At 40.3% G+C, this 26,710-nt stretch overlaps 1 protein-coding gene across 9 annotated transcripts in view; it reads left to right on the plus strand.

Moving 5' to 3' along the window:
* The window catches only part of STK39 (serine/threonine kinase 39), a 320,485-nt gene that overhangs the window by 255,075 nt on the left and 38,700 nt on the right, over positions 1–26,710 (plus strand). For 7 of the 9 annotated variants that reach the window (XM_055572347.1, XM_055572351.1, XM_055572349.1 and 4 more), the window contains 2 exons: positions 3,833–3,901; positions 6,773–8,181. In XM_055572347.1, the coding sequence (XP_055428322.1) occupies positions 3,833–3,901; positions 6,773–6,984 (281 nt within the window). In that variant the 3' untranslated portion in view covers positions 6,985–8,181. Of the gene's footprint in view, positions 1–3,832; positions 3,902–6,772; positions 8,182–26,710 lie in introns of those variants that run through there. The other 2 variants (XM_055572346.1, XM_055572348.1) reach the window with 1 other exon arrangement.

Raw genomic sequence — 26,710 nt, forward strand, 5'->3', positions numbered from 1 at the left:
AGGAGAATCCCAAGTCATTTTGGTTAATTAATGGATTCAGGCTTTAGAGATCACAACACTAGTTGTTAAACAAAAATTGCTATTTCCACTCTTTAGTTCATAACCAGAACTGTCTAAAGAAGTGACAATCAGGTGCTAATGCTATGACTGTAACAGTTACTGTCCTTGACCTCTGGTTTCAGACTTTTACATGAAAATAGCCTTGATATTTCATTAATCTCATACATTTGAACATATAACACACTGTAATTATTTTATGTATTAGAACGCCATGTCAAATTTGACTTGATTAAATAAGTTGAAATTCTATGTGCTAAAATTTTGAAAACCTGAAACTTTCCTGACTTGATAACTGGTCAGTCAGTTAATGGCTTGATCTCCTTGCTGTTACCACCTGTAAGAAGACACAACTCAAATGCTTACAGGAGCCAAAGTGAATTGTGGGAACCAGAGAGTTCTAAGTACATTCCAGTTCAGTTTTGAACAAACCCTGCCCACCAAACAAAATATGTTCCTGGACCATAGGTGGTTATGGATTCAGTGGCCCTGATCTCTAGTCTCCTGTAAGCACAAAGATTTCATGATTTCCAGAGGACCTCCCTGGTGGTCCAGTGGTTAAGACTCTGTGCTTCCAGTGCAGGAGACACAAGTTCAATCCCTGGTTGGGGAACTAAGATCCCTGCATGCCATGCTGTGTAGTCAAAATAATAATAATCATCATCATCATTTCTAATATATTTGAATTCAACATATCTTTTTACAAAAAAAACATAGTAAGTTTCCTAACTGATCTTTCTTTCTGGGGGCAATCTTTGACAGCTTAGAGTCAGTCTGTGAAATTGAACTGTTGCCGGTTGCTGTTATCTAAAAGCTATTTTGTCATAAAAATGTTTACTAGCCAATTCTGTGATAAAATCTAACAATTATATAATAGTTTCAAGTATAGTAAATAAAAAGAACAGATTCTTATTTTAACAGTATTTTTTTTCATCTGATTGTTTAAGATTGACAGTGGCAATAAAAATCAATTTTTTCAAAGGAAACAAAGAAATGAATTTCTGAGTTGAGGATTACTGGGGATAAGACAGCCCTATCTGCATGACCTGGACCTTTGTGCTGCCTTTGGCAGCCTCGTTTGCCATGGTTAGATTCAGTCTCTGCTTTTGTTGCCCAGACAGAGACCACAGTGCTGACTTCCCGATGATAGCTGGCCCTCCCTGGGCAGTGAGCACAGCCTGTTATTAATAGTTTCAGAAACACCACAGTTGAATCACTGTACTTGTGTGATTACTGATGCTGTCAAGCATTTCAGATGTTGTTTGCACTCCATCTGTGCATGCATACCACGTGTACTATGTCTCTGCTATATACACACATAAATATACATGGCATTGAATGTATAAAGTGAACGTATCAAATATTCTGTCCTCATTTGAGGGCAAACCCTTTGTGTTTATTATGTTGCTGTAATGGTCTAGAAAGCAGAGCATACATGATTATTTATGATTGTTTATGCATGAGGAATGTTAGCTTAATGAAAACTAAGTTATCAGTTACCTCAAGTTTTTGTTCTAAACTGTTACTGACATATTACTTAACATGCATGAAAAATAACTGCTGAATGGCACACACACACAAACCAGGAACATTTCCATTTTTGACCAACGAGCACCACCCATTTGCTATTTTGATATGACTCATTTGGTACCCAACAGTCCTGAAAATAGTCAGAGATGCCACACACTTTAACGATTTGGGAATATTCTTTGCTTCAGTACTGCTTTAGTGCTAGCCCTTAATGTGGCTTTGTTTGATTATGCCATTCTCATCTGACTTCTTTGATTATAGCTCCTTACTGAAGTGTAAGATCTTATTGGTAACTTTAGAGATGGTGGTATCACATCCAGTTGCTTTAACAGATAGTCAGTCAGTAGCATGTAACCACTGCCTACTGTATGCCTGGTGTCTATGAGGCAGGCACTTTAATTCAATATGCTGCTTTTCCTGAAGTTTCTAGTGGCTTCCAGGAAGATGGAGATTGAGGCTGAGTATTCTAGCTGACTTTATAAAGCACATCATATTCAGACTAGAGCCTTTTGTTATGCTGTCCTAGCTTCGTGCTGTGGGCTTCCCTGGTGGTAGAATAAATATTTCTGGCTTCCCAGCAATAAAGAGTCTGCCTGCCAATGTAGGAGCCATGGGTTTGATCCCTGGGTCAGGAAGATCCCGTGGAGAAGGAAATGGCAACCCACTCCAGTATTCTTGCCAGGAAATCACATGGACAAGGGAGCCTGGCAGGCTACAGTCCATAAGATAGCAAAGAGTCGGACACAACTTAGCAACTAAACAACATCAAGGTTCATGCTTTGAGATCATTTTATCTCTGAGAGAATTTTGTAAGGTGTTTCTTGTACTTCTAATAGTGAGGACAAGGTCCAAGATAAGCCCACCTTAAATGGAATTTCATTGTTTAGTAAGATTCCTGTGTTTTTCTTTTCCATTTCCTTCTTTGATTTCATTTCATCGGATGAGTAAAGTGATAGAATACCACAGTTTCTCTGAAAGTACAAAGAATATACATCAACTCTCAAAGTCTTGTTGGCAGTTTAGAAAATTGGGCCATGTATGACAGAGAGAAAGAAGGTGCATTTCAAATGGTCTCTGGTTGCCTCGTCATCATCACAGTTACCATGTGTTGAGTAATTTCTATGAGTCAGACACCAGGCTAAACATATTAAAGCCCTCTGTGAAAGGTAATTAATTGTACCTTCAGCTACGTGCTAATGTTGAGTATGAGTACACACTTAAACACACAACACACACTCAAGCCCACTTACATAGTCATCATATTTGAAACTCAGATTAAGCAGGGAAACCCATTCTCTGATGAAGGCAGCCTTTGGCATAGCAAATTATAGTTCAGCTTAGGTGGTTACTTGATTCAGGAGCTGTACTTTCCCAGTTTCTTCTTATCTAACTCTAGTACTGTATATTTGTAATAATATCAGGCTGCCATGGAGAGCATGCAATCTCCCTTGTGAAAACATCAAGGTTCATAATGGTTCTTTGAGCACGTGGCAATTTATCAGTTTCCCTTTACAAAGTCTTCAAACAGACTTCTCACTATTGTCATGTTCACGATAACCTCTCAATTAAGTAATTTCTGTTATATTCACTTGCTACAGCCTGTTCAATCTCATCTTTATGAGATTGCTAATGCCTGTCAATTATCATTGAGAGGCTACATTCTTTTATTCAACCACATTTTCTAAGAGAATGAGTCTGTTGCTATCGAATGATCAGTGTCATGTTAAAGGATTTTCTTAATAACATTCATTTAAATAGCTCATCTTAATAGTCCAACAAGCTCACAGGCTGTTTGTACCAAACATAAGGTTGTATCAAATGCTACCTCTTCAACCTTTGCCATAAATTATAACTCAGTAGCTACTAATGATAGGAAAGGATTGATGGTGGCTGGAATTAACCTTGGCAAGAAAGAAAAGCATTGTCATAGGGACCAGTTATGAGCTAACTTCTAGAGGTGCATTTGAGGACTAATTCAGGTAGTAGACAAAAGGCAAAAGCTTCTTGGCTCACCAAAAATGAAGCAGTGATTTTGTAGAACCTCTTTTGAACAAAGACAGGATGCAAATTGTATGTGGCAAATGTATTTCACATTGCTTCTGATTTTTCCTCCTGATAGAACCTGAATTGTTGAAATACACATGGATGATTTTTCTAAATGAAAAGTATATATATTTTACATTGTACTAGATTGTTAATTTTTATTGTGTGGTTTCTGATCCACCTTCATTTCACATTTGGGCAGATACTGCAGACGGCGTTTCTCAGGAGCTCTTCTCTGCCGGCTTGGTTGATGGGCATGATGTAGTTATAGGTGAGTCATTTTTTTAATGCATGTAGTATCATGCATTTTGTTTATATATCAAATGGAACTGCACTTAGAAACAAAAGTTTTCATAAGGGAATAATTTATTCTGTGAATTTCTGAAAATTTCTTGAATTCCTATCTTTTATGTGAAAGAAGTATATTTAAGAGTCATATTTAATTTTCTGTTCCAAAAGCACTTAATATAATTCTGTCCCATTTGTCCAGACATGATTTATCCAATGCAAAACCTCACTTGCTGGAGATAAAACAAAGAACCTAGAAGACCGAAAAGTCCATGACCTAGCAAGCCCAAGATACTGTAAATTCCATACACAGAAGTGTGGAAACTTCTGAGGTCCTTTCTCTGAGTTTCTCTATTCTTTGTTTGGACACAGTTCTAATAAACTTAGGTGGTGGACTTCTAGCTCTTAGAAAAATTCATTCATTATGAAGTTTCAAGGTTGGATGAAACTTAACCATCATTCAGTCCAGTTCTTTCATTGTGTAAATAAGGAAACAAATTCCTAAAGTGATTCAGTGGTTTGTCGAGGGCCTGCAGCTGGGCTATGGCAGAACCACCACACTTTGAGACTGTGGCTTTTTCTACTATTGCTGCTTTTTAGAATCAAGAAAAAGCTGCGTGAAAATTGGGGAGCCTGCTAGCTACAGACACACTGATAGGAGCAAGAAATGACTGCTGGCCTCCTGCCAAGGCAGGGAAGGCAGAAAAGCTGTAAGAGGCAGACGGTGTCATCTAAGAAAAAGTGTAACCTGCATGTACCTGGGGTGAGGGTGAAGGGATCCATATTCTGCAGCAAATTCTGAATTTATGAAGATCTTATAATGTAGCTTATTATTGCATATTTGTAATGATGACCCAAAGTAATTGAGATGAGTTAATATTTTAACAGTGTTAATTATGACATTATATTCATTATATTTTTAATTATATAATTATACTATAATAGTATTATGATAAAACTTTCTTTAAAGTCAAATCAAAACCAGTTCTTGAAATGACTTGGGCCCCTTAAGTGATAGGTTTTAACTTAAAGAAAAATCACTTGATATCATTTTTTTAAGTATGAAATGCTTTATACTTTGCTTCACTTTGCTGTACAGCTAGAAACTAATGCAGCATTGGAAAGCAACTACACTTTGATAAAAGCTAATTCCAAAAAATCACTTACTTAAAATAATTTCTTCCTCAATAATGCTGGAGTGTGTCACTAAGTTAGAGCTTGAGGTAGATACACTTACCCATCAGAATAATGTGTTCCTAGAATCTCTGTATTTACATCATTACAAAGTGAGTTGTTTTTTGTGAAAAAGAGTCATAGGGATTTTAGTGAGATGTTGAAATTCTGACTAGAGAATCAGTATCTAAGTTACGGTTACACAAGTATTCATAAATGTAAAGATACAAAGTTATCTTTATAATTAGAAAAAAGTAAGCTCTTATTCCTCTTAATTATACAGGAAGTGTACACATTGATTTTGCAAAGAAGCTGTTTTTAAAAAATATTTATTTGGCTACATCAGGTCTTAGTTGCATCACTTGATGTCTTCCTTGCATCATGCAGGGTCTTTCTTTGTGGTGCAGAGATTCTCTAGTTGCGGTGTGCCGGCTTCAGAAATTGCAGTACCCGGGCTCTCCAGTTGGGGTGCACAGACCCTGGAGCACGCAGGCTCTGTAGAGCATGGTCTTAGTTGCTCCGTGGCATATGGGATCTTAATTACCAGACCAGGATTAAATCCACATCCTCTGCATTGCCAGGTGGATTCTTAATCACGAGACCATCAAGGAAGTCCCCACAAGGAAACTCTGACTCCTCTGCCAAGTGGTGTATATGATTATATAGACATATTTTAAAGGAGAGTGGCATATATACATGCACACATACATAGAGGGGGGTGTGTGTGTGTGTGTGTGTGTGTATTTTCTCATGTCTTTCATACACTTTAAAGCCTTGTGAGGTCCCATGGCTAGCTGAGTTCTTTAGTTTTCTGATCAAATGTGAGGGGGAGCTGAGCAATAAGGTCAGTTCAACTTTGGCATTTATTGTAAATTCCATATCAGAATTCTTCATGTTAATCATTCTTTGATAAAGGTAGATTTTTCTCATTTGAAAAAATGAGCACACACCTTTGTGTTTTAGTTTACTTGAAGAAATCAAGAGAAAAATTAATGGCTAGATCAAGATACCCTGTAAGGAATATCTTCTTTAAAGAGAACTATGGTCCATACACAAAGCAGGCAGAATTAAAAATTAATTAACAGATAAAAATTAATCAAGACACCTGCTAGTATCTATTTGACAAAAAGTCGAGGAGCACATAGTCTTTTTATTTAACATGATCTTGGCAGGTGGATGGCTCAGATGGTAAAGAATCTGCCTGCAATGCAGGAGATGTGGGTTCAATCCTTGGGTCGGGAAGATCCCATGGAGAAGGAAATGGCAACCCACTCCAGTGTACCTGCCTGGAAAATTCCATGAACAGAGGAGCCTGGAGAGCTACAGTCCATGGGGTCACAAAGAGTTGGATACAGCTGAGCAGCTAACACTTTCACTTTCACTTGGTAGGTGGCAGGTAGTGTGGAGAATAAAAGAGATTCATGGGATGGTAGGATGGTATTAAGTCACATCTTTATTTAAGCATGATCTTGCTTCAGATCTACAGTCAAATTTAGTGTACTTCTTCTGTTTTGTTTTTTTGCCTCAGGCTTAGCTGAATCTAAACCAGAGGATTCTTGGTCAATGAGTTTTTTTAAAAAGTGGAAATTAAGGCATAATGCATGTCCAGCTTATTGAGTGTGGTTTAAATATATAACCCGAAAGCTTCTACTTTTTGATGCTTTATTTATTCTTCCCCCAGTTCTTCATTTTGCCTTTTCCCCTTCTTGGAACTGGAGTGTAGAGCGTTGGAGTGAGACCCAGGGCTGTGCAGTTGTTCCTCGTCTAGTAGCACTGAACATACCTCACAGGGACAGCGCACCCAAGGGTGACAATGTCTACATATTTCATTTGATCATCGTATCAATTATACAAGGTAGAGAGGACTGGCTGCTTTTAATAAGTATTTTATGAACAAAAGAGGGAGGTCAAAAGAAGTTTCTGGGATACTGTAACTTATCATAGTCCTTGAACTTGGATCCTGTGACTCCAAGCCTAGAGCCTAAGCTTGAATCTGACCCTGTGTGTACAGTTAATCCAACATCTTTAGCCTTGAAGAATGGATCCAGATCACTTTAAGTGGTTTCTGTGTCTCTGGAAAAAAATAACTTGCCCTTATTTGTTTTTCCTGTATGAGTAGATGGTTTATGTTTTAAATGTTGATTATTTGATGAGCAGATGATATGTGTTTAATTCTGTCCCCTATCTCAGCCGTTCTGTGTTCCTTCTGGCATAATTTTCTTCCCTTTCTACTGATTTGTCCCGCCAGCACACGAACATGTCTTTATGTCTCCCATTTTAAAGCTCTTTTACTCCACCTCCCATTTCAGCTGTTTCTCTTTATCCCCTTACAATTAAACTTCTCAAAAGAATTGCTGCTGACTTCACTTCTTTTTCTACCACTGTCTCTTGAAACCACTCCAGTCAGACTTGTGACTTCCTTACTCCACTCAGACTAGTTCAGAGCCGTATCTGGGGAAAGCATACACCTAGCAGATGAAATGGCAAATGCAAAGGTAGATATGGCTGGAGTGGAGTGAGCAAGATGGAGGGAGAGAAAATCCATGGACTGTGAATGACCACCTGAACAGGTTCCTAAACCCAGTGGCTAATTCTCAGTGATCTGTCAGCAGGATTGGGCAGAGTGGACAATGCCCTCCACCATGATAAGTGTTTTCATTTGATGTCTAAGACTCTTTTCCCTATTTGTGTTTTCTTCTTAGTCTTTTATGTTCATTCCTTTTCATCTCTCTGACCTATAAATATTGACATGTCCATAGACTCGTTCACTGTATTTCTTCTCTTTTCTCTAATCACTCACATCCTTGATGATGTCATCTAGCTTCATGGTATTAACGTCTCCCACTCTCAAACTCCCACATTTCTGTCTCTAGCCCAGATGTGTCCTTTGAATTCCAGACTCATATTCATCTCTCTCTGTGGCATCTTGACACAGAAGGCTCGTCACCATCCCAGATTTAATTAACATCTCCAAAAACATGCCCCTGTGGTTTCCTCTCAGTCTGCAACCCACAGAGGCCTTGTACCCTAGGTAGGTGTCAGCCCCATCTTTTTAGAATGGAGACAAAAACCAAGGAGTTGTCTTTTCCTTTTCTTTTTCTCATTCTCAATATCCAGCCTGTCTAAATGACTCAAGATCCAGCCGTTATTTACCATCTCACTTCCCATCCTATTTTAGACTCTTTTCATCTCTCAGTTGAATTACTGCATTCATCTCTTCACTGGTCTCCCTGCTTCTGACTTTGCCTCCTTTCAGCATGTTCTCATCACAGCAGCCAGAGAGATCCATGTAAAAAGTAAGTCAGATACAAAAGGCCACACATATGATTCCATACATATGAAATGACTACAGTATGCAAATCCATAGAGAAAGTAGATCGTGGTTGCCAGAGCCGGAGAGGGGCATGGGAAAGGGGAGTGACTGCTTAGGGGTCGAGGGCTTCTTTTTGCAGTGATGAAAATGTTCTGGAGTTAGAAGTGGTTGCACAACCTTGTGACTATACTAAAAACCACTGAATTGTGCCCTTTCAAAGGATGAGTTTTATGATATGTGAATTACATCTCAATAAAAAAATGTAAGCCATATCACATTAATGCTTTAAATAAACTCTGTAATAGCTTTCCATCCCATATCTCAACAGCTTACAATCCTCTGTATGATCTGTCCCCTGTCATTTCTCAGACGTCTTCCCTCTCTGTGACTGCCCCTCCTCCCCGTTTCACCCCAGCCACGCTGGCTTTTGCACTTGCTCTGCCCTCGGCCAGGATGCTCATTCCCCAGGTTCACCTGGGTATCTCCTAGTGCTTAAATGCTGCCTCTCAAAGGGTCCTTCCCTGACCAGCCTATTTAGAATTCCAACCTGTCCCCAACTCTCTACCCCCATCCTTAAAGTACTTTTCCTAATCTCTCCCCATCTAATTGGCTGTATTTCATTTATTTATTTATTTTTAACTATATAGGATCTTCCCTTGAGCATAAGTTTTTTGAAGTCCAGGATTTTTGTTTTATTAAATGCTATGTTTCCAGTTCCCAAAACTCTACATTCATATAGTTAACTGCTAGAGATAAACATATACCACCTTGAAATATACAAATACCTCATAACACTTTCTAAAGAAGGCTATATGGGATTCTACTATTTTAAGAATCTTACTTTCAAGAGTACAGAAATCAAGTAGCATTTTACAAATATGAAATATAGTCCCTTGACAAAAACGTTGTACTAAAATATAGTCCAGTTCAACGTAGGACATTGGCATATAGAGGTTTGAGTGATATTTTGAATGTGTATTTTTTTCAGTTTCCATAATATAAAGCAGCTAACATTTAAATAGTTTTTAAAATCTTTTTTCCCCTATCAGAATTTCCTCTGGAATCAGAGTAAATGCTTAGGGCAATATAAAACTCTGAATAAAAGCAATAGTATATGTTATGGAGCAGTGAATGTTATGACTTTTACTACAATGTAGCGAACATAATGTTACAAAAAAATCTTCAGTACCCAGCTTCAGGGTAATCTGTCTTTAGTGTAGGAAACATCACAAAGCAGAATTTAGACTGAGGGACCAGTGTAGTGACGTAGAGTGATTGCTGTCACGCAGAAGCAGAGCAAAACTTAAATGCAGTGTTTATAGTCTGAAATCATGAATGCACTTCAGTTGGGCTTCAGTGCAGCACTACCGTAGGCAGGAAACAAAGGACGTTTAGACTTGGTGTACATCGGAACTAAGATTGACAAGGCCTTGGGTGGATGTTGGTTTAAAAATATGAGTTAACTTCGCAAGATGCAAGACAAGATGTGTGTATGAATTTGCTTCTCTTTCCTGACTGGCATGGCCGACACGTGGAAATAAACCAGATCTGAGTACCCAACACAGTTGTTTCAAAGATGGACCTCCAGTGAGACAGCTGAGAAAGTTGCTTCCTTAGCCTCCTAGCTCAGAAATGGTCCATCAGAAGTTTTGTCAGCAACAGAAGCAAAGGGGAGAAAACACATAAACTCATATGTACCAAAGATAGCAAAAGTTCTGAATTCTGAATACCATGTGATACATGGTATTTTTGAGTCTGTCTTGGATAAGTGTTAGGACCTCAGCAATAGAAGGAACACTGATGCGTATGTTCAGCTGGCCAGTTAACCTTTGCTGCCCAGCCACTCCTGCTCCTGACGTTCGATCTGCAAGGCTTGATGTAGCATCCAGGGTGCGACAGTGAGTGAAGCGCTTGGCAGCTGCCTTTTGGGAAAGTGCCCACTGACAGCTCTTTGCTGGGTTTTTAATACCACCGTTTCCTCGCTTTGTAACAACACATGTCTATTTTTTTTTCCGCTTTAAGTGGGGTTGAGAACCAGATGTTGGCATTTCTGTTTCCTGAGAAGGGAGATGTGTTTCTGCATTTATTTATACAATTTTCCCTTGAGAGATTTTGAGCCTAGCTGACTAGTTAGGACTCAGTGGAAGCTAATATTAGCTATATACATTCTCATAAGGTCTCTCAGTGCACTTTTGGACATTCTGTGCATGTCCTTGGCATGCTCTTTTGCTGCACATGGAGAATCCTTTTCAAAACCTGTCTGCCTTACCGTGTGTAAAATAGATAGCTAATGGGAAGCTGCTGTGTAACACGGGAGCCCAGCCTGGCACTCTGTGACCACCTGGATGGATGGGATGTGGGGGTTGCTCAAGAGGGAGGGGATGTGCACACACATACATGCAACATTGTAAAGCAGTTATCTTCCAATTAAAAAAAGACTCCCCCAAAAACCTGTCTGCCCTTTAAGAGTCACTGTGAATGCCACCTCCACGAAGCCTTCTCTGATGCTCACCTCCTCCCTAATGAAATCTGAAAGACAGCTTTTCCTCGCCAGGAACCCCACAGAATGGTTTTTACCTTTAACGACACATGTCTTTCATCCTACTCTACTCCCAGGGCCTACTTTCTCTCTGTGTGGAGGTTGAGTGCACCTTTACGGCAATGCCTGGTTTTCTGGGGGTGGGGGTTCTTTTTTTTTTTTTTTAATCTCTACTATGCTTGCCACACATAGGCATTTAAATATACTTCTGTATAAATCAATACATTTAATTCCATTTGGGAAATTTAACACTGGAGTTGTTCATGAATTGATGACCTGGGCAATATAAATATTATGGCACCCTCTCAAAACTGAAGAATAATTCACCATGATTGATTTTTTAAATTTAATTTTTAAAAATTTTTGTTTTTTAACACCAAAAACATTTTGTATTGGGATATAGCTGATGAACGGACTCAGTCATACATGTAACATGTATCCATTCTTACCCAAAGCCTGCTCCCATCCAGGCTGGCACATACCATTGAGCAGAATTCATGTACTCTACAATAGGTTTTTGTTGATTATCCATTTTAGAAATCACAGTGTGTACATGACCTTCCCAAAGTCCTTAACTATCCCTTTCCCACTGGAAACCATGAGTTCATTTTCTAAGTCTGTGAGTCTCTTTCTGTTTCGTAAGTAAGTTTATTTGTATTATTTCTTTTTAGATTCCACATATAAGGGATGTCATATTCTCCTCTGTCTGACTGACTTCACTCAGTATGACATTCCAGGTCCATCCATGTTGCTGCAAATGGCCTTATTTCATTCTTTTTAATGGCTGAGTAATATTCCATTGTGTGTATGTCTCTGTGTGTGTTTACAATAGTCAAGACATGGAAACAACCTAAATGTCCATCAACAGAGGAATGGATGAAGATGTCGTGTGTGTATATATATACACACACACTATTGTAAACAGTGCTGCAGTGAACATTGGGTTGCATGTATCTTTTGGGGCCCTGTTTTTTTCTGGATATAAACCCAGGAGTGGGATTGCAGGGTCATATGGTAGCTCTATTTTTAGTTTTTTAAGGAACCTCCATACTGTTCTCCATAGTGGGTGCATCAATTTACATTCTCACCAACAGTATAGGAGGGTTCCCTTCTCTCCACATCCTCTCCAGCGTTTGTTGTTTGTAGATATTTTGATGCTAGCCATTCTGACCAGTATGAGGTAATATTTCATTGTAGCTTTGATTTGCACTTATCTAATAACTAGTGATGTTAAACATCTTTATATGTGACTATTGGCTATCTGTGTGTCTTCTTTAGAGAAATGTCTGTCAGGTCTTTGGCCCATTTTTTGAGTGGGTTGTTTGTTTTGATACTATTAAGAGTCATAGTTCAGTTCAGTTCAGTTCAGTTGCTCAGTCATGGCCCAGTCTTTGCGACCCCATGAATCGCAGCACGCCAGGCCTCCGTGTCCATCACCAACTCCCAGAGTTCACCCAAACTCATGTGCATCAAGTCGGTGATGCCATCAAGCCATCTCATCCTCTGTCATCCCCTTCTCTTCCTGCCCTCAATCCCTCCCAGCATTAGGGTCTTTTCAAATGAGTCAACTTTTCGCACGAGGTGGCCAAAGTATTGGAGTTTCAGCTTTAGCATCATTCCTTCCAAAGAACACCCAGGACTGATCTTCTTTAGGATGGACTGGTTGGATCTCCTTGCAGTCCAAGGGACTCTCAAGAGTCTTCTCCAACACCACAGTTCAAAAGCATCAGTTCTTCAGCGCTCAGCTTTCTTCACACTCCAACTTTCACATCCATACATGACCACTGGAAAAACCATAGCCTTGACTAGATGGACCTTTGTTGACAAAGTAATCTCTGCTTTTGAATATGCTATCTAGGTTGGTCATAACTTTCCTTCCATGGAGTAAGAGTCTTTTAATTTCATGGCTGCAATCACCATCTGCAGTGATTTTGGAGCCCCAAAAAATAAAGTCAGCCACTGTTTCCACTGTTTCCCCATCTATTTCCCATGAAGTGATGGGACCAGATGCCATGATCTTCGTTTTCTGAATTTTGAGCTGTAAGCCAACTTTTTCACTCTCCTCTTTCACTTTCATCAAGAGGCTTTTTAGTTCCTCTTCACTTTCTGCCATAAGGGTGGTATCATCTGCATATCTGAGGTGATTGATATTTCTCCCCACAATCTTGATTCCAGCTTGTGCTTCTTCCAGCCCAGCGTTTCTCATGATGTACTCTGCATATAAGTTAATAAGCAGGGTGACAATATACAGCCTTGACATACTCCTTTTCCTATTTGAAACCAGTCTGTTGTTCCATGTCCAGTTCTAACTGTTGCTTCCTGACCTGTATATAGGTTTCTCAAGAGACAGGTCAGGTGGTCTGGTATTCCCATCTCTTTCAGAATTTTCCACAGTTTATTGTGATCCACAGTCAATGGCTTTGGCATAGTCAATAAAGCAGAAATAGATGTTTCTCTGGAACTCTCTTGCTTTTTCCATGATCCAGCAGATGTTGGCAGTTTCATCTCTGGCTCCTCTGCCTGTTCTAAAACCAGCTTGAACATCTGGAAGTTCACGGTTCATGTATTGCTGAAGCCTGGCTTGGAGAATGTTGAGCATTACTTTACTAGCGTGTGAGATTGGTGCAATTGTGCAGTTTGAACATTCTTTGGCATTGCCTTTCTTTGGTATTGGAATGAAAACTGACCTTTTCCAGTCCTGTGGCCATTGCTGAGTTTTCCAAATTTGCTGGCAATTGAGTGCAGCACTTTCACAGCAGCATCATCTAGGATTTGACATAGCTCAACTGGAATTCCATCACCTCCACTAGCTTTGTTTGTAGTGATGCTTTCTAAGGCCCACTTGACTTCACATTCCAGGATGTCTGGCTCTAGGTAAGTGATCACACCATTAAGGGTCATAAGCTGTTTGTAAATTTTGGAGTAGATAAATCCCTTAACAGTTACATCATTTGCAAATATTTTCTCCTAATCTGTGGGCTGTCTTTTCGTTTTGTTTATTTTTTCCTTTGTTGTGCAAAAGCTTTTGAGTTTAAGTAGGTCCCATTTGCTTATTTTTGCTTTTTCCATTATTCTGGGAGATGGATTAAAAAAGATGTTGTAATTTATGTCAGAGAGTGTTCTGCCTATATTTTCCTCTAAGAGTTTTATAGTGTCTGGTCTAACATTTAGGTCTTCAACCCATTTTGACCTGATTTTTGTGTATGGAGTTAGGGAATGATCTAATTTCATTTTTGTACATGTGGCTGTCCAGATTTCCCAGCACCATTTGTTGAAGAGATGGTCTTTCCAACATTGTATAGTCTTATCTCCTTTGTCATAGATTAATGGACTGTAAGTGTATGGTCTTATTCTGGGTTTTCTATCCTATTCCATTGGTTTATATTTCAATTTTTGTATGATTGATTTTTTTCTCTCTTTGCCTACCTTCTCCTCTTTTTTGTCTTTTTTAATTGACTTTTCACATGACTTTTGAGTCTTGCCTCCTTGGTAAGGAAATGTGGTTGGTCTAGAAGGCCTTCTGTCTTCCAGTGCTTGCTGGCATTACAGTATTTGTCTCAAAATACAGAGTGTGAGTCGCCTGCATCAGCATCTTATCTTGGGTGTGTATTAAAAAATGCACATTTCTTGACTCCAGCCTAGAACAACAAAATCTGGAGTCTTAGGTGTAGAATGTGGAAACTTGATTTTTACCAAGCTTCCCAGGTGATTCTTAAATGCAATAAAATTCTGTGGCCATCACGTTATCATCTGTGTATCCTTTTCAGTCTCACTCATCTCCTTTGCTTTTCAGCCTCAATTCTTTTCTCTCTTTGGGAATCTCTTTTAAAACTATGCCAATTAACTTTTAAAAACTGTGTGTCTAAATGGTGTAAATGTGCGGAGGAGCCTCATCAGTATAAATTTTTACCATAATGAGTCATTAGAGTTTTTATTAAAACTACAATTGCTGCTCAGGGTGCAGTAGATCCTCCAGGTGGCCTTCAGCTTTTATGTTTCCCGACAATGGCAGAGTATCTTTAGGCTCCGGAGTATGCAAGCAACAGAATATTTGCTCATTTGTGAGCATATGGTTGGATGTGTGAAGTGTGTTGTTTCCCCAGCTATAGCCAGGGTTATTTAAGTCTTCTATGAGAAATCCAGGATTTATTGCACCGCCATGCACTTTTACAATGCAAGTCTTGGAAAAGAGTGAACATCTTTTCCCTTATATTCAATTCAGTGATTATGCTGTGATGTTTATTGATGTTGAAATTCAATGGAGGAAAATTTTCATTAAAAAAAAAATAGTGTCTCTATGAAACAATTTTACTATGATTTTTAAATGATGACTGATGATTAAAAAAAAAAGGCAGAAAATTCCATTAGCCCTTCCTGGGTTTAGACAGGCTTGGTGTTAGTTAAATGATGTCAATAAATACAGTTGAGTGACTCCTGATTAAAAGTTGTCTGTATGTTAAGTTTAATAGTCTAGGGAATTAGGGACTATAAGTGGCTTGGGAGAACTATACTGATTACTTTCCTTGTTTATATTTATCAGAAATAAATGTTAATCAGTTTGATATGGCATAGCATTACCATTTTAAAAACTGCCACTGCCATTTGATTGTAGCTCATTGCTCCTGGTTTTCCAGATACCATTTTTTTCTTTATAAAGTCGTTATTGAGGGATTTATTCCCTAAATAGGAAAATTTATTAATTTTAATGTGAAAAATAGTATATAAAAATTATTTTAAAATATTTGCAAGTGATAAGCTGAATCATCTAATATATAATTTAAAAGTACCATGCATTAGATGACTCACCCTTATATTCAGCAATTGTATGCTTTGGCAGGGTAGTAGAATCATAGTTTTGCTGTTTAAATATACAAAGAGCTGATTGTTCTGTGGAATGTTGGGAGCCAGGCCTCAATAAATATGCAAAGAGCATGCAGTATATGCGTACACACACACACTCAGCATTAATTTAGTCTCAAACCTAAAAGTTAATATATCTTTAAGTTTATTTAATTGCATCAGAAAGATAGACTAAAATAAAACAGAATTTTTGTTGTAACAAAGCTATCATTTCAATAATCTTTTGACCATACTCCTCCCATCCACCCCCAAAGTTCAAGGAAATTCAACAGAAGAAATGTTTTCCTAGAAAACCAAATTTCAGAAACCTAAAAGAAGCTGCCTGCTCCTGTGATTGAATCCACTGCCAGCCCCAGCCCACCCTGTGTGCTTACTGATCTGCAGATTCTAATGCAAAATGATTGACTATCCAGATAAGAGTTCACAGACTTATTGCTTATGAAGACATCTGATTTGGGAGGAGGGGGAAAAATTCAAAATTACCTTTCAAAATGTGAACAAAGGTTATTTCCAGAAAGTTCTAAAAAGCATAAAATCTGTAATCTCCCCCAAGGTGTTCTCAGTTTCTGTGTCATATGATTATGAATCCGTGCAGCAGTAAACCACACTGCAAGCCCTGGTTTTCTAATTAACTTTGTCATTTTTATTTAGTTAGGAGTTGTGGATCCTCTTTAAAACCACTGATAGAGATAGACTCCATTTAAAGTCTGTGCTTAATTTCACTTACGTGAAACAAGAGCTTGCTACATCCTCTGTCAGTGGAGTCTTGCTTTTTTCAGTTACTTTCAGTTGTCCTGTTGTAATTCATGTTAATCTGTCTCGTAACTCTGGAATCAGATACAATTGAGGATTACGTTCAATTCAGCCAAAGTTTCTGACTATAGAATTATAATAAACCCCAACACCAATCCCTGCTTACAATGAGAATGTCTTTCTGGTGGAAGGATAGTAGGTTTACTCTGGTGCAGGAAACCTAGTTTTTCTGATGTATATTTTTCTAATGCTTTTAAGTGTATAGGACTTAAAGGAGATGGTTCTTTTGCTGAATAGTCTGTTTCATTCTTAGATTTCTGTTTTGGGTTGTTAGTATGTGTGTGTATGTGTTTACCTACTTCAGAAATCTCTGGCCCACGTGAATTTTAACTATTCCATCAGCAGTACAATACTGTAGATAAAGAAGGCTGAGTGCCAAAGAATTGATGCTTTTGAACTGTGGTGCTGGAGAAGACCCTTGAGAGGGGGGATTGCAAGGACATCAAACTGGTCAATCCTAAAGGAAATCAATCCTGAATATTCATTGGAAGGACTGATGCTGAAGCTACAATACTTTGATCTGATGTGAAGAGCCAACTCATTACAAAAGACCCTGATGTTGGGAAAGATTGAAGACAGGAGGAGACGGGAACAACAGAGGATGAGATGGCTGGATGGCATCACTGAATCAATGGACATGAGTTTGAGCAAGCTCCAGGAGATGGTGAAGGAAGCCTGACGTGCTACTGTTCATGGGGTCGCAAAAAGTTGGACGTTACTGAGTGACTGAACAAGAACAAAGAAGCTGCTTAGAAGCTTGTTAGTAGATTGACAAATAGATCTCTTAATCCCAAACCAAATCTCTCTGCTTTTTTTTTTCTTGTATAACAGAAGCTCCTTATATATCCAATCAAAAACATAGTAAAGCCAAGAAAGAAAATTAGGCCAACAGTTTTGATACAGTGTGGGCATATTTTCATTTTATTTTTGGCTTTATATCTAATTTTAACCTGGATCCTATATCTTGTATTTGGTTGCCAGTTTTTTTGGTTTGTTTGTTTGTTTTTTTAAGAACAAATAAGTCCTTCTTGCTGACTCTTAAGAACACCTACTTCTTAATCTTACATTATTTAATACTGCAGTATTTAAGTTTAGCATTCAAAAAGTGTATGAAAATGTTTCACCTCAGATTCGGACCTCAGACAAGGAGAGACTGATTAGTCACATTCTAATAGGCTGTGAAACACACCCTTGTCTGATGAGCCATAGAACCATCCAACAGGAATTTGTAGTCAGGGTAGCATTTGAATAGCCATGGGTTTAAAAGCCCATGGCTCTAAAAGCCCCTTCTGGCCAGAGTACCCTATGGTAGAAAGTGAAGAAAGGCTGGCTGTCCCATTAGATTTGGTGGACAGGTTTTGGTGGTTTTTTTTTTTTTTAATTGCTAAATATTTAATAGAAAAATGCCTTAATCTTCACCCTTAGGGAACTTGATCCGACGTGAGAAGTTTGTTACTTGAAATGAGAACATTAAATTTAAAGCATCTTTTCAGTAGTAGGCCCCCTGGTGGTCTAATTTATAATAGATTTTGAGATTGCTTAAACAACGGACTGGTTCAAAATTATGAAAGGAATACATCAAAGCTGTGTATTGTCACCCTGCTTATTTAACTTATATGAAAAGAACAACATACGAAATGCTGGGCTGGATGAAGCACAAGCTAGAATCAAGATTTCTGGGAGAAATATCAATCACCTCAGATATGCAGATGACACCACCCTTATGGCAGAAAGTGAAGAGGAACTAAAGAGCCTCATGATGAAAGTGAAAGAAGAGAGTGAAAAAGCTGGCTTTAAACTCAGCATTCAAAAAACAAAGATCATGGTGTCCAGTCCCATCACTTCATGGCAAATAGATGGGGAGACAATGGAAACAGTGACGGGCTTTATTTTCTTGGGCTCCAAAATCACTGCAGATGGTGACTGGAGCCATGAAATTTAAAAAACACTCATTGCTTGGAAGAAAAGCTATGACAAACCTAGACAGCATATTAAAAAGCACAGACATTACTTTGCTGACAAAGGTCCATCTAGTCAAAGCTATAGTTTTTCAGTAGTCTTGTATGGATGTGGGAATTGGACCATAAGGAAGACTGAACACTGAAGAATCAGTTCTTTGGACTGAGGTGTTGGAGAAGACTCTTGAGAGTCCCTTGGACTGCAAGGAGATCAAACTAGTCAATCCTAAAGGAAACCCATCCTGAATATTCATTGGAAGGACTCCTGCTGAAACTCCAATACTTTGGCCACCTGATGTGAAGAGCTGACTTATTTGAAGAGACCCTGATGCTGGGAAAGATTGAGGGCAGGAGGAGAAGGGGACAACAGAGGATGAGATGGATGGCATCACCAACTCAATGGACATGAGTTTGAGCAAGCTCCAGGAGACAGTGAAGGACAGGGAATCCTGGCGTGCTGCAGTCCATGGGTTTGCAAAGAGTCAGACATGACTGAACGACTGAACAGCAACAACCAATTTGTAATGGTGAGCTGGATCTTAAGAAACTCAGCATGCTTGTGATCCTTGATGTCACTGAGTAGATAGATCTGGGGTCAGAATTCTGTTTCCAGTTCTCTGCACTTTCTCATCTGTCTGGGATATGCACGATCAGAAGGGCTTCCAAATGGTTTAGGAGTAGCCTTCCCTGTGAGCCAAAATTTGTTCCTCACATAGCCGTCTCACTGTTTTGCTTGTAATTCTAGCAGTTGTCAGTGAAATCAGTTGAAAAGGTAAAATGGCATACTCACAAATCTAACACCTCATGTGGTGGTTTAGTTGCTCAGTCATGTCCAACTCTTTGGGACTCCGTGGACCATAACCCATCAGATTCCTATGTCCATGGGATTTTCCAGGGAAGAATACTGGAGTGGGTAGCCATTCCCTTCCACAGGGGAATCTTCCCTACCCAAGGATTGAACCTGGGTCTCCTGCATTGCAGGTGGATTTTTTTTTTTTTTTTTTACCAACTGAGCTACTAGGGAAGCCATAGAAAGGTAGAATACAGGTGAGAGGACATGGATTGGACAGCACACTCTTAGGAAGGGTGAAAATGCTATAGTTTATCTGACTCATGGGCTTCTCGGCCATTGGCACAGTAGACTGGAGCTCTAAGTAATTTTTTAAAACTGAAAAGTTGGCTTTCTTATTTAGTGCTCATGAACATTGTTATTAGTTAAGCAGTGGGGATAAGAAATTAATTTTTTTCAGAATGAAATTTTTCATGTCATAAACAGAGCTCTACACTTAAGAGAACTTTTAGCAGTGGCTTTACATGATTAATTTGCAATAATTAAATGTAACAGCTCAGGCTTGCTGGTATAACCTGAAATACCCATGCAATTTAGATGTATGCAGACTAAATAGGTCTTCAGTTCAGTTCAGTCGCTCAGTTGTGTCCAACTCTTTGTAACCCCATGAACTGCAGCACGCCAGGCCTCCCTGTCCATCACCAACTCCCGGAGCCCACGCAAACCCATGTCCATTGAGTCGGTGATGCCATCCAGCCATCTCATTGTCTGTCATCCCCTTCTCCTCCTGCCCTCAATCTTTCCCAACATCAGAGTCTTTTCAAATGAGTCAGTTCTTCGCATCAGGTGGCCAAAGTATTGGAGTTTCGGCTTCAACATCAGTCCTACCAATGAACACCCAGGACTGATCTCCTTTAGGATGGACTGGTTGGATCTCCTTGCAGTCCAAGGGAGTCTCAAGAGTCTTCACCAACACCACAGTTCAAAAGCATTAATTCTTGGGCACTCAGCTTTCTTTATAGTCCAACTCTCACATCCATACATGACCACTGGAAAAACCATAGCCTTGACTAGATGGACCTTTGTTGACAAAGTAATGTCTCTGCTTTTTAATATGCTGTCTAGGTTGGTCATAACTTTCCTTCCAGGGAGTAAGCGTCTTTTAATTTCATGGCTGCAATCACCATCTGCAGTGATTTTGGAGCCCAGAAAAATAAAGTCAGCCACTGTTTCCACATCTATTTCTCAACAAGTGATGGGACCAGATGCCATGATCTTCATTTTCTGAATGTTGAGCTTTAAGCCAACTATTTCACTCTCCTCTTTCATCAAGAGGCTCTTTAGTTCCTCTTCACTCTCTGCCATAGGGTGGTGTCATCTGCATATCTGAGGTGATTGATATGTCTCCCGGCAATCTTGATTCCAGCTTGTGCTTCCTCCAGCCCAGCGTTTCTCATGATGTACTCTGCACATAAGTTAAATAAGCAGGGTGACAATATACAGCCTTGATGTACTCCTTTTCCTATTTGGAACCAGTCTGTTTTTCCATGTCCAGTTCTAACTGTTGCTTAGCCAACAATAATATATACTCCTCTGGGATATTACTGGGAGTCTCTAAAGAAATGTCCCCAGGGTCCCTTGAATCACTCTGTTGGTGCTGGTTACCGTGTGGCACCCTCACTGGCTCCCACTTTTTCATGCCAAGAGACTCTTAAGAAGCCACACCAGTGTCACCAGCCAACACGAGGGCCCCAGTGCCCAGCTCAGGAGTGCTGCTTCTGGAAGGTCCTGGGGGGCTTCCTATTCTTCGGCCACAGTGGTCTTGCTTTCATGCAGAAGTGAGGAGACTGGCCTTCTACCACACTTGTCATCCAGGCCCTGAAATTTCTTTCCTTCGTTTACTCCATGAATAAAGCACTCAGTCTATGCTGTCCTGAGTTCCCCAGGTGAACCAGAGAGACAGAGTTCTTGTCCCTGTTGAAGCCTGCAGTCTCACAAGAGAGGCAGGCATAAATGAGTACACAGGTAGACGTGAACTTACAAATTGTGAGAAGTATGCAGGAAAAATAGTGTATATAGAGACAGTAACAATTGGGGGGTGCTCCTCATTGAGATTCAAGATCAGAATGAGCCCCACAGAGAGAGAAATATTTGGGTGAAGTCCTAGATTTTGCCTGGCTATTCTGGGCAGACACACAAGTGTGCAAGTGTGCAAAGTTCATTAACTTTGTAAAAGAGGACCAATGTGATCAGGAGGAGGGAGCAAAGAGAAGGTGGTATGAAATAAGGCCAGACAGGAGCAGGCCGCACAGTGCAGGACTTGGTAAGTAGGATTCGCCGCAATGCCTTGTGAATACTATCATAAGTTCTAGTTGTTCAGCTTTCAAGTCTCTAGGTAAGTAAGGTAGAAATCTTGCACCTTTTTTGCCTTTTTCCTATCAGGGCAAATAAATGCTTTCCCTTAGCCTCATTCATTCTGCTAGAGAATCTTTAGTATTTAGTTTACACAAGCTTGGATCCCTTTGCTGCCTGGACCTGATGCCCGTTTGACCGAGGTGAGGAGGAATTACAGAAGGAAAGGGGCAGTTGCCCTAGAGGAATTGAGAAATAAAAGCTGAAGTGATGTCTCAACATTCTAGGTTCATTTAAGTTTGAGGGCATTGAAAAGTGACTTGTGATTTATTGTTTGGGGATCAGGAGAATTTCAGAGATGCCTTCCAGTATTTCTGAATCCAATTACACTATCAAAGGGAAATTAGGATTCCTAGAAAAGGCAAAACTTCGACATTAATGGCAGGCATTTTTTGTTTTTAATTGATTGCAACCAGAGGGCCTTCATGTATATTCCCAAAGAGGATGAAGTATATTTCCGTTTCAAAGTATTGCTTAATTCTCACACAATTTGTGGAGTGGGCTAAGGTACTGCTATACATACAACAGGATTATTATCATTATCATAGAGCACAGAAGACATAAAATATTCATGTTCATTGGGTTAAAGCAAACTTGCCATTTCAAGTCCATTCATTAATTAGTCAGGGACTAATACTCTCATTACCTGAAGCAGGCTTTCAGGTGACCTCATATTCAGAACGCAGACATAGTAAAACGAGTTCTTGTTTGGCTAACCTTTGTCCTAGTAAACCGGATGTAGAACCAGGACAGTGTTTTCTCACAGTGGTGATTTCTAGAGGGTTGATAAGCTAGTAAAGCTGTCTGACAGGGATGGTCATGCCTTTTTTTTTTTTTTTTTTTTTTTTAAACCCCTCTCCCCTTTACTGGCTTTATTCTCTATGCAGTTCTTTTTAGGAGAAAATCCTTTTCTAACTTCTGAAGGGTAGAGGTAGTAAAAGCATTCAATGGCATAGAAATTTCTATACAGCTTTCTAGGCTCCTTTAGCTGTCATCTCCTGTGATTATTTAAATAACTGATTTCAGATTGGCTATTAGTAAGTTTTGGTGAAATCAAATTGTACATATCCCTTAAATGGCTGCTTTCCATGTTGCTCATTGCTTCTTATGATTAAACTGATCAAACGGCCTCTGGTTGGTTGGTTTTTGTTTGTTTGACTGTGCTGAGTCTTGGTTGTGGCATGTGGGATCTAGTTCCCTGTCCAGGGATCAAACCCAGGTCCCCTGCATTGAGAGTGCAGTCTAAACCACTGGATCACCAGGGAAGTCCCCAAACATCCTCTGTCTTATTTCTTGGACTCTCCAAATCTGAAGCATGTAGAGACTGTGTGGTGTAGGGAAGGAGTGCCCACTTTTGAATCAGACAGCTTTGAGTTCAGATCTCAGATCTGTCCGTTATTAGATATGACACTGGGAAGTTAGTTCATCTCTCTAGGCTTCAGTTTCTTCTTTCCCTCTGGAGGGAGCCACTTAACTCATAGAGCTGTTCTGTCTTACTCGATGACGTGGAGAGGCTGATGTGACAGCGGGCCCATAGAGGGACTCGGTGAGTTCTTTCCTCTTCTGTTTTGGAGCAAGTTCATCTGGCCTCCTCTCCACTATAACTCTTTAGTGAAACAGCGCTGTGGTTTCCCAGAATACAATGAAGCTCAGGTCCTTGGTGGGAAATGGAGGTAGGAACTCCCACTGGGACAGAATGACCACAGAACTATGGTCCACATAGTTTATGAGAGTCACCGCGTCACCTCTGCCGCCTCCATGCCAGCCGTGGGAGTTAGTCTCCCATTACTCCTCCAATCCAAGCAGTGCTGGGAAGTGGTATGAAAACAACTAAATGTATAAAAAATAACACATTTGAGTCAGTTCTAATGAGGTGGATGAAACTGGACCTTATTATACAGAGTGAAGTAAGTCAGAAAGAAAAACACCAATACGGTGTATTAATGCATATATATGGAATTTAGAAAGATGGTAACAATGACCCTATATGTGAGACAGCAAAAGAGGCACAGATGTAAAGAACAGACTTTTGGACTCTCTGGGAAAAGATGAGGGTGGGATGATTTGAGAGAAAGCATTGAAACATGTATATTATCATATGTGAAATAGATGAACAGTCCAGGTTCGATGCATGAAGCAGGGTACTCGATGGCCAGTGCACTGGGACGACCCTGAGGGGTGGGATGGGGAGGGAGGGTCAGGACTGGGGGCCTGTACATGTACACGTACATGTATACCTGTGGCTGATTCACATCAATATATGGCAGAAACCACCACAATATCGTAAAGTAATTAGCCTCCAAGTAAATAAATAAATGTAAACAACAACAACAAAATGAACATGGACACTCTGGAGCAGGCAGCTAGATAATTGGTCCTATCCAACAGTTTACTCGGAGAAGGCGATGGGACCCCACTCCAGTGCTCTTGCCTAGAAAATCCCATGGATGGAGGAGCCTGGTGGGCTCCAGTCCATGGGGTCGCTGAGGGTCGGACACGACTGAGCGACTTCACTTTCACTTTTCCCTTTCATGCATTGGAGAAGGAAATGGCAACCCACTCCAGTGTTCTTGCCTGGAGAATCCCAGCAACGGTGGAGCCTGGTGGGCTGCCGTCTATGGGGTCGCACAGACTTGGACACGACTGAAGCAACTTAGCAGCAGCAGCGTTTACTGATAGTCAGACCGGGGCTGCAACTCTCAGGATGCCTCCCTCTTTATAGTTTTCTGCCTGCTTCCCTGTGACTGAAGTTTCTCTTTCCTACTGTGTGGAGGACCTCTCACACGTGCGTACTGTGTAGCTGAAGAAGCGAGGTCTGGAGAGAAATGTGACTCCCCTTGTCCCCCGTGAGGCCTGCCTTTGAGTCCTACTTCCATAGCCATGAGCCACCACGTTCCCCCTCGCCTTTGGAGTTATAGTTCCTTCACCACAGACCCGCCTTCATCTTATACTTAGCAGTAGCAGTGTTCACCAGCTTCAGGAGGCGTCTACACCTCTGTCTCAAGGAAGCTCACACTTCTTTGTCACAGGCGTGTGGCCATGCTCATCAGCTTCAGAAGGACAGCTCAGACAGAACACAATGCAATAAGCCTGGTATTTCTACAGAATAACCAGCTTCCATGAACTTCACCTGCTAAATTCAGTGGTGCTCTCTATTCCCTCTATAAAATGCACTGGTGAAGCCCAGGGCGCTGGGAGATGACCCTCCAGTCTGCCCTGCCGCCACCCCCACGTCTCCTCCCACCAAGGAGGTTCCATGTTTGAAAAGAGTTTGTTCCCACATTTGTTTATGCAGGTTTGAAAGTGAGAGTTAGTGGCACTGTCATGTCCAACTCTTTGCAGTCCCTTGAACACAGCCTACCCGACTCCTCTGTCTGTGTAATTCTCTGGGCAGGAGTACTGGAGTGGTTTGCCATTTCCTTCTCCAGAGGATCTTCCCAACCCGGGGATCAAACCCAGGTCTCCTGCATTGCAGACAGATTCCTCACCAACTGAGCCACTTCGGTCAGTCAGTCAGTTCAGTCTTTCAGTCATGTCTGACTCTGTGACCCCATGAATCGCAGCACGCCAGGCCTCCCTGTCCATCACCAACTCCCGGAGTTCACTCAGACTCACCTCCATCGAGTCAGTGATGCCATCCAGCCATCTCATCCTCTGTCGTCCCCTTCTCCTCCTGCCCCCAATCCCTCCCAGCATCAGAGTCTTTTCCAATGAGTCAACTCTTCGCATGAGGTGGCCAAAGTACTGGAGTTTCAGCTTTAGCATCATTCCTTCCAAAGAAATCCCAGGGCTGATCTCCTTCAGAATGGACTGGTTGGATCTCCTTGCAGTCCAAGGGACTCTCAAGAGTCTTCTCCAACACCACAGTTCACTTACTTCTTATTAAAATCATATCATTTAAATAACTCATAAAAGATGAGTTCAAAAAGTGAGTTGTTTGTCCGAAAAACAAGTGGCATGCTTTGGGAAGTCCATTGATAAAGGCAAATTGGTAAACACAAACTATTGTTACATTCAGTATGGAAAAAGATCGTTGTAAAAACAAAAGAGATGTTTAAAATCTATAATTTTTAAAATTGCCTTGATCCTGTATCACAATGTTGGTAAAGGAGTGTACATTCATAAGATTTAAGTTAAAATATTAATTTTAAAGGTTTTTGTATCACAGTCTTATGTTTCCCTGCTTGAACTGCCTTTTTACACTAACCAACCAAACACTGCTGCTGACTTCATCAGAGAAGAGGGTTTCTTCTATATCCATACACAGGACTGGCCCAGTCCAAGATGAAAATGCAGAGTCCCTTGTTCTAAAGTTAGCAAGTTCAGAATGGTTATTGCAGAGTGTTAAATCCAGCACAGAGCCTTCTGAGCCTGGGGGCCTGTGTGTCTGCACAGGCAGGGGGCTGGGAAGGAGACATGGGGGAGGCTTACTAGCTCTCTGACTGCCTCTAGTGCCGAGGAGCTTCTCCTGGTGAGAGGCACCAGTTGTTGTGAATTACTATTTGGAAGGTTTTTATCCTGAGCCAAATCCACTCTCTTTAATTTCTGGCCCCTGAAACAATACAGAACACATCTAATCCCCTTTTCAAATATTTGAATAAATGATGCCAAAGCTTTGCCTTATCGTCTCTCCTTAATGAACTTTCTTGCATGGCAATATCCTTTTTAAACCCTCCCTCTATCTCATCTCTCTCAATGTCCTGTCATTTTTCTGACTCCTCCTAAAGGCTTGTGCCTGTCAACATTGTGTACAAACTCCAAATTCCTAATGCGACATGGGGGCTGCAGGGCTTAGGGACCCCCTCATTTGTGAGAGGAATATGACCTTTCAGCTAGTGGCATCAAATACTATATGATAATTTTAAATAAAATAGATGGCATTCTTTTATATTGAACTTCTCAGCCAAAAAAAAAAAACCCCACTTTTTAAGCTT

Source organism: Bubalus kerabau, chromosome 3 (genome assembly GCF_029407905.1).
Source record: "Bubalus kerabau isolate K-KA32 ecotype Philippines breed swamp buffalo chromosome 3, PCC_UOA_SB_1v2, whole genome shotgun sequence".
Classification (NCBI taxonomy): Eukaryota; Metazoa; Chordata; class Mammalia; order Artiodactyla; family Bovidae; genus Bubalus; species Bubalus kerabau.